This window comes from Sturnus vulgaris, chromosome 5, assembly GCF_052056855.1.
Source record: "Sturnus vulgaris isolate bStuVul1 chromosome 5, bStuVul1.hap1, whole genome shotgun sequence".
In the NCBI taxonomy this organism is placed as follows: domain Eukaryota; kingdom Metazoa; phylum Chordata; class Aves; order Passeriformes; family Sturnidae; genus Sturnus; species Sturnus vulgaris.
The window spans coordinates 11806098-11818801 of NC_142247.1; the positions used below are offsets into that span (position 1 = coordinate 11806098).

The 12704-nt window shown below is 38.7% G+C and overlaps 1 protein-coding gene across 5 annotated transcripts in view; it reads right to left on the minus strand.

Moving 5' to 3' along the window:
• Positions 1-12704, minus strand: part of PPARA (peroxisome proliferator activated receptor alpha) — a 32699-nt gene that overhangs the window by 7306 nt on the left and 12689 nt on the right. For 3 of the 5 annotated variants that reach the window (XM_088164850.1, XM_014880510.2, XM_088164851.1), the window contains 5 exons: positions 9061-9305; positions 7130-7290; positions 6020-6158; positions 3378-3580; positions 110-557 (listed from right to left, as the gene is read on the minus strand). In XM_088164850.1, the coding sequence (XP_088020976.1) occupies positions 110-557; positions 3378-3580; positions 6020-6158; positions 7130-7290; positions 9061-9268 (1159 nt within the window). In that variant the 5' untranslated portion in view covers positions 9269-9305. Of the gene's footprint in view, positions 1-109; positions 558-3377; positions 3581-6015; positions 6159-7129; positions 7291-9060; positions 9306-11355; positions 11552-12704 lie in introns of those variants that run through there. The other 2 variants (XM_014880503.2, XM_088164852.1) reach the window with 2 other exon arrangements.

Below are 12704 nucleotides of genomic sequence, written 5' to 3' on the forward strand. Positions count from 1 at the left end.
GGTAGAATTGAATCTTCCAGAGGATAGAAGCTTTTCCATTAAAATTTTTAATTCATGAGAGGGAAATATTAAAATTTACTACCTTAGAGAACAAATATATAATGCTTACCTCCACAGCAAATAATGGCAGCAACAAAAAGGGATATATCACTATCATCCAAATCCAGCGCATTGAATTTCATTGCAAAATCAAATTTTGGCTCCATTATATCACAGAATGGCTTTCTCAGGCTCTTCAGGAACTCCCGGGTTATAAATCCATTCCCATAGGCCACCAGCATCCCGTCCTTGTTCATCACAGAGGCCAACATGGCAAATATGGCTTCATACACCCCATACTTCAACAGTGTCACCTGATCATTCAGGTCCAGGTTGGAGAAGCCCGGGATGGATTTGGCAAATTCTGTGAGTTCTGTGACAGTCTCCACAGATGTGCACTGGCAGCAGTGGAAGATTCGAACTTCTGCTTCCTTGTTCTGAATCCCATTGGCTACCAGTTTTGCCACCAGAGTCTTCTCTGCCATACATAAGGTATCCATATCATGTATAACAAATGGCTACAGAGAAAAAAACCCACTACTTCAGTCACTAAATAATGGTTATTTAATAGTTTTCTTCCTAAAGAATAAGAATTTTGATAAACTTTAACATCCATGCTAATCAGTCCTCAACTCAATAAACCCCGAGTTTTTATGCTTCTCATCAAGAAAAACAGTGTGTGACAAAATGCAATACCTAACAAGTCTGCTCTGCAAACAGCAATGCAAATAGTCAAATGTAAAGATATATGGCATATCTTTAATTCAGTTTTATCTAATAGTTACAGTGAAGCTCCAGCACTCCTGTGCTTGGTATGCACATATCCATCTCAGAGCCAGTCTCAGAGGGTTCACAAAAGACTTTTATTACCTTCTCCAGAAGTCCAGGTTATTCTGCCTACACTCCTATTGATTCCTAAACTAACTACACTTGATGCACATCATGATGCTTTCCTGAAGTACCCTAGGGGGAATACAGACAGTCATTTCAATACATAGGGCAGCATATTTGCATAAGAATGTGAACCCTACACTACTCTTGTGTTTTATTATGAGATTTTCATAGACAATGTCCCAGTTGTCCCAATTTTCTAGCTGCAGTTGATGCTGAGTCATACCTAAACAGGGAATCCCACTAGAACACCAAACACAAAATTTGGTCTTTTCCATAATCCCTTTGTTTCAAAAGGTACATGCTTTACAAATAGATGAGCCACTCTCTTGAAAGATCACATCAAAAGCAGTATTCAGACTTTCTTAAGAATAATCAGAACTCAAAAATATTCTGATACATATCTGCAGAGCAACAACCAAAATGAAGAACAATCCACTAAAGTAAAACAACAAACCCCAGTGCTTCCCAGCCTAGAAAACTCAGAGCAACTGGTCTTGAACAGAAACTTAGTTACAAGCACTCTTATTGTGCTGCCTTGCTCATCTCAGATTAAATAGCATGGGAACACATCATGTTCTGTCAGGAAGTCATAGGATTCACTTGTTTCATTCAGAAAACTGTCCAACAGGTCAGGTTCCTATGGTTTTCTATTTTTAAGTGTTATGGCTACTGCACATTCCATCTCACTCCAGCACAGTTACACACAGCAGAACTTCGGGAAAGTGGGTATGAATGGAAAGTGGCAAAGCAAGAAACACAACACATCTGTAAAGCTGTAAAAGATGTACACTGTCTTTTGCACTTTAAAGAAACATCATTTCAGTATGCAAAAAAGAGATATGGCTAAGGACTTGGGAGCTAAATTAAAGAATGACATCATGTCGTCATGAAAAACGCTCATTCATTCTGAAATTAATTGTAGTGGTGCCAAAAATTAGGATTCACTGAAATCAGCTGTTAATGCACAGTTCTGAAACAAACGGGTTGCTAATTACAACCAAAACCCCCCTTCTTTTAAAATTTTTCTGCTGAAAAGTAAAATGAAAATGTTTGTTTTCTTAAGAGGTGATGTAATAGCCTAAAACATCTTTGCTCTTCCCTCCATACAGAAAAAAAGTGATAGCAGCCTATTTGCAACATCCTGGGGCTGATTCTCCATTAATTTTTATGTGCATATTCACCTGGGCATGTGCGTGCTGGTCACTGTTGGCTGGTCAATCCCGTGGCTGTGGCCACACACATTCAAATACAAGAACTGGGATTAAGTGCTCTAGGATACACCCCTGCATGTGTGACACAGGTTGTGGCTTACGGTCCTGACACAGGCACAAAATGGATTTTCTGCAGTGATGAGCTAAAGGTGGCATTTTCAAAAATTGATTTTCTGCAGTGAGGAGCTAAAGGTCGCATTTACTGCAGGCTCATGTCAGCCTGTACCCCCAAAATGTTTAAGCCTGTGCCTCATTTTACACTCCTTTTTAGTGCAATGAAAAAGACTGGGATAATTCATGTGTCCCTCTACTAATGCAGAAAGCTGTAGGCTTGGCTAGACTAGACTATTATATGCCAAATTCCATAATGGAGAAGACAGCTTGCTTACAATTTTGATAACACTCATCCCCACACTTACATGGTTTTCATTCTGGCATATGGAAAGTTTCTTCCCTGCAAATTCTTACTGAAACAAGTTGCTGAAAAAATAAGATACTTACCTTCTACATAAAAGTAACAAAAATCACAGAGGAGCTTAAATAAAGATGCATAAAGTGAAATAAGCGAGTCCTTACATCAATTATACTCTCCCATGTGCTACCAAACAAAAAGCAGTTGATCAAATTAGGTAGACCTTGGCTAAATTACCCTGAAAGAAAAATAACTTCTACAGCATATGTGTCTTCACAACCTTGCTTGCTTCTGCCTTTCAAAGGAACCATACAGAAAAGACCAGGAAGGCTGGGTGAGGAAATGGCCAGCACTGTAAACAAAAAATTACAAACTCAAGTTTTCTTTCCCCTCCTGCTATAAATATTATTCTGATTAAAACAAAAGTCATGCAGAGCACCTGTACACCCTACAAGCTAATAGTACTTTTCCTGGCATTTGACAGAAATACGTATTTTTTTCACAGTCATAATAGGAAAATAATTTTATACTGTTCTCCCCATATCAAGAGGTATTCAGATATCACTTCATTTTTGATTAAGAACAACAATTTAGGGCTATGAGTTTCCGCTTACAAATCACCTGATTTTCCTAAAGTTTCTTACTATTCTGATAGTAGTTAAAATCAACCATACTTACTATAGATATTTGCTTTGAATAGTTCATATATATATTACCATGATATTTATTTTCTAAAAGATTTGCTGAAGAGTCTACCAAATTATTACAATCACCTTATGTGTCTGTCAGTTTTACTTTAAAGTAACAGAAAAAGTACTTACTGGATTGTTATTGGTTTTCCCTGCAAGGATGATTCTGGCTTTAACTTTGTTCATATTGAAGTTTTTCAGGTAGGCATCATGAATTCTTTTGGCAAGTGATTTAAGATCTGCCATTTCTGAATCTTCTACATAATTTTCACCTGTTAAAATTTCTGCTTTGAGCTTGGCCTTCTCAGACCTCGGCATTCGTCCAAAACGTATTGCTGATGGGAAGACATAATTGTAAAACAAACACAAATTATACAAGAACTTAAGCCTTTTTCTGATTAGAGCAGTTAGATTTTTCTGTCCTGAAAAACTGAGGTAGAGGTGACAAAGTCGCCTCCTTCCCAACACATTCAGTGACTAATATGCTAAACTGAAGGAAATCAGGTGTTTTAGAACACAAAGTGCTATCTGCAGTGAGCTAGAACACATTCCTTTTCCCTTCTACTTTACCTAAATATACTTGTATTTTGTTCTCTCCTTATTGAGTTCTACAGCTCCCAACGTGAAACTCAAAGTCCACCTTGGGAACTCTTGAAACACTGAGTAAACTCATGACAGGAGCTTGGCAGAAAGCACACACACAAGCTGGAGAGCTGCAGTGGAGTCAGGCCTGAATCCCACTGCTGGCTCAGAACCTGCAGGGCCATCCAGTTCTTTATTCAACACATCTGTACTGCCAGTGGGAATACCAGCCCAAAGACCTGCATTTACAGCTCAAAGGCTTTAGCAACACAATCTCCTCTACCCCAAACACTCCATACTGCTTTCTCAACAGACTAGCCCTTCAAGACTGGAGAGGAGAACGGTCTGAATACACAATCTAGTAGTAATTGGGATATTCTTCCAAGAGGCAGGAAATGCAAGTCTGAAACACCTCTGTGTATGGAGGTCTCCTGGTTTTTGGGCAAGTGGTCTTGCCATTCATGAGCATGTCCACCTCCTTCTTCAGTTTCAGTTTTAAGTTTTAAGCTAAGCCAGCCCCATTTTACCCTTGGCAGGTGTGCAAGTGTTTGAGATGGCTCATATAGTGAGCTGCTTGTACTGCATTTCAGCATCCAGCCAGTGAGGACACGACCTCACTGCCTACAGTGAGCAATTCAAGGCATGAACACCATCAGCCTTTCAACATGCCCAGGGGGTCTCATGACCTCCATAAGGAGGTTACTCTAGGCATGATCTGAAATACAGCTGTGGACTTCCATTGAAGTCCAACAAGGAAAGCTTGTTTGGAATCTGGCTTAGGTGCTTCCTTCCCCTTAAGGGTGGGTAGTCACATCACACCTGTTGAAAAAGTGGAAGAATACCTCCTTTAAACTAAAACTTACAATTTTAAGATCATGGGTGTAAATTTAGCTGTAGTGCTTTTCCTGAGAAGTATTGCCAGCAAGTCAGCAGTCATCCCTTTACCCTTCTGCCTCCCACGTTTGCTGCAATCAAACTGTGGCTATTCTCTTCAACTGGAGCACAGTAGCCACAGCGTTTTTAGCAGGATGAAACAGCTTCACATGGATATCAATTCCTGCCAACCAGAACGGCTCCCTGCCCAGCTCCCAACCTGAGATGTCACTTTGTTGTCCAGCACACTTTTTGAGGATGGTTATCCCCAGTCTTGCAGAGACTACCAACCCTCTCCCTATGGACCTCAATCTCAGTCAAGGCTTACCACAAGAGAGCCAGGCTTCTGCAGAACCAGAAAGTCAACTCTCACAATACCTCCTGCTGGGACTCTAGACGACAATGTCACAAGCAGTTTCCCCAATGACGTTCCCACCCCACCTATCCCAACTGTGCAGTTTCCTGAGTAAATTTGTCTCCTACAGATTTTTACCTAGGTCAGCATTTTTACCTACTTTCACATTGCACCTGCCCCCAAGTTCAACCTGGACAATATCAGAGCCAAGCAGGGAAAGCAAAGTACGGTCATCTGGCCAAGTGAGATGTGCTTTCTCATGGCTTGGCCTCTCCCTCTTCACCCATGTTGCTCAGCAAGCTACGTCCTGCACACAGAACTGTCTTGTGGGCTGAAATTGGTCTGTAAGCCACAAGCTTGCCACCCTTATCTTAAATCACTGGCACAAACAACAACATAACTTTTAAACTGGATATCTAAATACTCTGAATTTTTACCATTCTGTTTAACAATCTACCAGATTCCTGTTGCACAGTCAGCACAGACCTTTGCCCTCCCCCCCTCACTTTCTGAACCATCTGCCCAAGAGCTGTTGCACTGTAACCTGAAAAATAATGAAGGCTGCTTTCCTACAGATTTCCAGCCTACGTCACTCCCTTTCACAATGAAAGCAGTTGTTCTCCTCCTACTCTTCTACAAAACCCTTGATCAGAATTCTTCCAGTATTGAAATTTGTTTCAATGGGAGTACTGGTGCCAAAGTTCTGGGGTGAAGAAAGCAAATAAATGGACATTCATATGGACAAACTGACACGTAGCACAACTGTGTAAAGCTCAAAACAGCACATTTGGCAGCTCTGTATAAACCACACGAACCCATCAGGGAAACTGGCATCCCCCACAGCGATCTATCCTGTAAAAAAATCTGAGGTTCAATCGTGTGTGAGTAAAAATGCTATCCAAATGCCTGCCTCCAGCAGCAGACTCTGGGTAGGAACAAACAAATTAAGAGCACTCTTACCTACCATTATGTGACATTCCAACTGAAAGGCACTTTTGAAAACGACAGTATTGGCACTTATTACGATTTTTTTTCTGAATTTTGCAGTTGCGATCACATTTATCATAGATGAGTTTTAAACGAATTGTTCTTCTAAAAAAGCCCTATAAAAGTTTGAAAAAAACAATATGTAATGTTAATGAATGTTGATTACTAAGCTTCAATCATACAGGTAATTTTTTTTTAACTGTTTATTGTAGAACAGTCTCTACCTCAACTGGTCTTTCCAGGATGTCTCCAGTCTGCAATGCAAGGTTGGTCACACACTGCCCAATCACAGGGACAGCAAATCCAGAGCCATCACAACATTTTGTGTCACATCACAGAGCAACATGTCATTTAGGCTGTGGGACACACCTGGCTAGGAACTGGTTCCCCATCTCTAATACATATTCTGCATTATTCCATAAGATTTGCATTCAAATGATCATACTGACACGATGCATGAAAGAAAGCTGTACACAAAGACCGTTATTTCTCTCCTGTTACCTTCTAATATAGAAAAAAATCTAAAATAGTATAGGAAAAAGAATCTTACAGTTGATGGGTCATATCACCCCAAGAATTATGCATTAATGATAAGAGTAATTTGTGACAGAGACATGCCCTGGCCCCAAAACTACAAAAGGCACAATACTAAGGGATTCAGGCAGCATGTGGTGGAGGTGAGAAACCTGGGATTAGTTGCTCTTATAACAGGAATGTGGCATACTCCTTCCAGCCATACTCCCAAAACAAAACACTAGTGGAGCAAGAAGACTTTGATTTTTAATTTTTTAAAAATTTTTTTGGTCACAGTTTAGTGTTTTGTTTTAGCATTTCACTAACTACATGTAGAAAAGCAGCATTAAAATTATCATTGTGAATTGCTCCTGCTTGATGAAGGTCTGGTATTGAGTTATGGTATCTGGATGACTTACTTTAGAAAAAAGATCACAGATAAGTTTATTATTTAAATAATTGTAATGGCTAGAGCTGTAGTAATTAAACATTTATGTACCAAATGTTAATCTTCATATTACCCCATAAATAAAGCAAAATGATTTAGTTCTAAAGAAGAAAATAATGACTGTACCTTACAACCTTCACAAGCATGTACTCCATAATGGTAGCCTGAGGCTTTATCCCCACAAATTCTACATTCAATGTTTAATGCTCCACTGGGTGATTCATCTATACTACCTGGAGCTGTGGCAAAATTAATGGATGAAGGACTGGATGCTGGTGAAAGGGTGTCTAAAAAAAAGAGGAACACTTCATAAATACTATACTATCAAGATTGATACAATTTCTATACTAAAATCCACACCAAAAATTAGTTTATTCTAAAAAAGAATCTTGCGTTAATAGTCATTAAGTGAACTAACAATTCAACCACAAGTCTTTGAAAAATAATTCATATTTCCCGTGCAAACACACATAAAATACAGGGTGTACTTTGCTAATTTTGATGTGACATAGAATGTCAAGAAGGAAAAGGCCTTACTGAAGTGACTCTGGCAACAAGAACTAGATGGGTGATAATGGACCCAATAAATACACACCACTCCAATGTTTTTTGCAGAAAGTTTGTGAACAGCTCATCTTGGCTTTACATCTTCCATCTCTCATGCTGTACCAGAGGAGACACATTCCTACCTCACACAGATACACTTCAGATACACACATAAGGACCCCCGACCTTTGAAAATCTACTCATAATTTTAAATGGCAATCTAAACTGAGGCCTGAAAAGCAAATGGATGAGTCCTGCACATCAGTAGAAAAGCTGAACAGATGTTAAAAGGAAAGTAACACAAATGCCTGCTTCTAAAATAGCCTAGCTCAGATATTTTGTGTTTTTCTTATAATGGGCAAAGCATTTCTGAATTGTAAAATGAAATAAGCTCACCAGACGTGCCACCAGTAGATGAATACATTACAAAACTAACACGTTCCTACCTTAATTATTTCAATTAATATTTCCACCTTGTTTGAGGAAAATATTTTCTGAGGCCAGAATTTCTTTTATCTTCCATCTTGCAACTTGCACCACAAGACTTCAGCAAATTAATGGGTGTGTTATTTTAACAGACAGATTAAGAAACACTCATGAATGTAGGTCAGCAAGTATTATGTTGGAAAAAACCTTGGCACAGAACTCAGAGTCGGCATTGCCAGCGCTGCCAAGCCCACAGGCATCAGAGTCAACAAGAACAGTCTAAACGCCAGGATTTTTTTAAAGTGTGATTTCATTTTACTTGCCTTATGGTATTTGAGCCTTGGAAGTTTACATTTTTCATGTTCTCTACCCACAAAACCAGTACACCTTGTACACACCTACACTCAAATAATGGTAAAGCCTCCTGCCTCGGAAGGACCACATTATATACAAATATACACACACATAAAGCACATCATAACTTTTTCTGTACAAGGCATCTCTCTGATGGGAAGGTCTGCAACCAGAAGGGAACAAAGTCATAGTTCTAGAAACACTCCTTTGGTCGACAGTGCCAGGAGACAGCTCTCCCCATTCCCTTCAAATCCACACTGTTCATTTCAGCTGCCTCAGTTCTATTATTCCAAGGTGAAACAGAAATCACAGGCTGGGAATTGATCTAAAGTAAGAACCCCCCAAAACAAAGCATAATGCAAACCAGTCAAAAGGTTAATAGTAAACTACTTCAAATGGCTCTCCTGCTAAAAGACTTGCAAACACCCAGATTCAACAGGGAAACCTTACTGAGATCTCCACAGTGTCCCACACCTCTGCAGTGATTTCCATTCTGATCTCCCAAACAAAGCCTCTGACCAAAGACCATGTAACTTAATGTTACAGACATTCTTCAGTGACATTTGTCTAATATATTAACTTTAGCCTTAAGTATTTTAAGACCATGCCATAATCAGCTTATATATTTCTGGCGTCACGTCACCATAAACAATAATTATTGCATTAAAGTAGTTATTAATTTCTACCATTCTATTTATAAAAGAATTTTATGTTAAACCAAACTCTCTTACCTGTTATAACTGATCCATCAGATCCTGGACCATTTCCCAGTGATTGGAATTCTGTTAAACTTAAAGCTCCAGAACTATCATCACCTAGAGACTGGGACAGGTCTTGAATGTTCTCCATATCTTGTAGGAACTCTCCAGATAAAGGGCTGTCTATATCCTCCTCCTCCAAGGGAGTAAGGGGATAGAGCTGGTTTTCAGTGTCCACCATTTTGATCAAGTAGAGCAGTCACTTAAACTTCTTTTTACTGGTGAAAGAATAATTAAAAAAAAAATCAGATATTCGAAAAAAATATTTGAACCAGTTGCAGCACACTGAATGCAGGACTTCTAATCCAAAGGTGAAATATTATAGAACATTCTGTTGCTCTGGAAGTTTTATGCAACATGAATCATCAAGAACATAGGGTGGGGAAAATTCCCCAAAAGACTTCAAGATGAATGAGAGTTATGACAAGATCAATCTGTAGATTGTTATTTTCTCTCCATTGCTGAGACAAGTGTTTCTACAGAAGGCATTATGCACTTCCCACCAAAACTTATAACAAACATCAATATTCTACTCACTCTTCTTGAGCAGGAAAAATAAAGGAGATGCTGTCACTATTACTAACTTGCCATCTCATTCTACAAAGACTGTTAGTACAGGTCTATTTGCCCAATTTCTTTGAAACAGGATAGTTTTAACTAAAAAAAGGAAAATAATTTCTAAGTCACATAGTGCAGCAAGCAGGAATATGTAGGAGACTCTGTGAATGTATCCATGATTTCCAACACCAGTTACAGACAACGGGGATGTTACTGTACCAGCTGTGCTGGTGGGTGAGAGCTGGACACACAGCATGGATAAGCCCAGTAACACCTAGAACTAACTGTACTGTTTGCTCCTAGTCATCTACACACATCCCTGACATAACCATAACATACTCAGACTCAGAAATGAGAAACCACTTGTATGGAATTTGTGAAAATAAAGTTAATTTCCTATCAGTGTGATGCACCTATTTTGTGATGGGGGAAAAATATAGAGAAACCTCCAGCAACCCAAAGGAGACTACCAAATTTGTCTCCCTAAAGAGCCATCAGCAAAAAGAAGAGAGGAATGGCAGAGCATATGATTGGCACTGTTCCTTCAGTGTGCTCTCCATGAAGTTCTGAGCTAAACCACTTGTACACAGCACAGAAACATTACATTCCTCTGCCCCAGGATAGCCAGGGAGGTTCCAGTAGGAACTGGGCTTCTTGTACCCAGTTCTCACTGCTGAATCACATACATCTCTCCAAGTACCCAGCACACATATTTTTGAAAGATTAAGTGAACACGGAAGTCTACCTTCAACCAAAATAGGCATTATCTGTCAGGAAAGCAAAGGAAAGTCTTGAGAGCCAACCTCTGAATGTGGCAGCAGCTGCCTGGTATTGCCCAAACCACACCATACTTTTCCACTTTTACAATCAATATGTAAAATTCAGCAGCCTTTTTAGCGAAATTTCTGTAAAAACAACCTAATAGCTAGTGAAACATAAATGGAGTGCTTCTTGTTTTAACTATTAAATTACATACCCTTTTGTACTTTCAAACACTATAAGTAAATTACAGCTGCTTAATCATTAGAGCTCTTGTCAATGATTAACTGGTACTTAAGCAAGCATGGCAACAACATAACAATTTCTGTCAAAATATACTAATATTCACAATACTGACAATTAATTTTTTTAATAAGCACAGAGAGTCTTTAAGTAATATGTCTAGTATTTATGCAGTAAACTGCCTTCTGGCTTCTCTGTGTTCTGGGCATGTTTACACATGCATATGCTTTCATTGGCAGGTTTCACATAATATGCATTGATCCTTGCTTGAATGAAAAAAAGCCTCTAAAATAAAAAGAGTAATGAGTATGAAGTTCATTTAATATTTACAGAGATAATTTTGCTTTACAAAAAGCCCTGTACATGTTACAACAGTAGATGTAGTAGATGCAGCATGATGGTTCCACTCAAACATCTGTCTCCTAAGTATTTACAGAAATCCTGTGCCACAAAGACATCTGCAGAGGCTTTTCTCAGTTTCCCATACAATACTTTAGTCTCCATAACCCCTTTCCGACCCCCAAGTACCAACACACACAAACTGAAAACAAGAGAATAGAAGATAGAAAAATGACACCATTTAATGTAATTATGGTTTTAAGGTTAAACAGGTTTTACTCTCTCACATCCTATTATCTCTGAAATATGTCTATTTTCACAAGAAGTCCTTTCCCACCACCTCACTTGAATACTCACTGAGTAACTTACCTGTAAACTTAAAATCGCTCCCAAAGAAATCAGTCAGATTATTAAAGAAAAATACCTCAACATGCAGCTATCAGTTGCTTGCTTCATTTTTGGAAAGGCATGGAGGGATACTAAACCTCCAGCCCTTCCACATTTAATACTTGCCACAGGAAGGATAATCCCTGTAAGGAAAGAGGTCCCTGAGACGCAAAGGTCTCTGGGAAGCAGTAACAAAGTCTGATCTTACTGCATAAACAAATTGATCGTGTAAAGGGCTTGCTTGCAAATACCAGGGTTAAAGTTGAAACAATCATTACCTCTAGGTCATTTTGAGAATGCTGGGGCTGAAAACAGCACATGTAAAACTCGTGATTGCAATAGATATTTTTAGAAAACTTTACTGGATAGGAAGAGCCTTGAATATGTAAGTGGCAGAATATATCCAATATCCTGATTCAAACACAAAAAAGAACAAAAAATAAGATTTGGCACCTAAAGTGTGACACCCAGACTTCCACCTGGGAAAGGATGCATATTTTCTCCTCTATCACGTGACAATTGATTCAGTTTTCATTGTTTGTAACCTTGCATCCTTGTACTATTTTTTATTTTAAAAAGTACTAATAACATCAGCACATTTTCATAAGCCACCTCTTCATCAAGACTGCCAGTTGCACTCTCTCTCTCTCTCCAAAAAAACCCCAGAACATCTTCATATTTCTTCCCTTTACTCAGCTGTACTCCAAAACACCATATGCAACTTATAGGTATCCTTGCCTTTAAAGAAATCAAAATTCACATACCCTAATTTTGAAAATTGACAGCAAAGCTGTAAAGTCAGGAACTTAAAAGTCATGTAAGGAAAAACCCTATGCAACCTTGATTTGAATTGTCTCCCCAGCTCCATGTCAGGGGAGTGAGCAAGTGGGGCTTGGTTGCTTCCTGGGGTTAAGCCCAGACAAAATGATAAAAACAACATAAGATTCTTTTTTTAAATATTACTCAGCTAAACTCAAGAACTTACTGAGCTAGGAATCTGTGTTTCTTTGGAACCAGGATTTTCTGTCCCACTGGATTCTAAATTACATTGACTAGTGTGCATTACAGATCAGTGTCTCTGAACAGGACCACTCAACCCTCCTTTTAAATGTGACTCTTGCTTTATACTATTCAACTGCTTTCTAGAACTTCAAGATCATATATCCACAATTTCCTCCTATGCTTTCTTTCACTCATGTAACACGTTTATTATACACTAAATAGTTTTAAAAATTGTTTGTTATGCCAAGATTACTGTTTAAGAAGTGACTAATAACAGGGCAGCAACAAAACTTTATTCAGGAGATAATGAAACTATTTATTTCAAATAT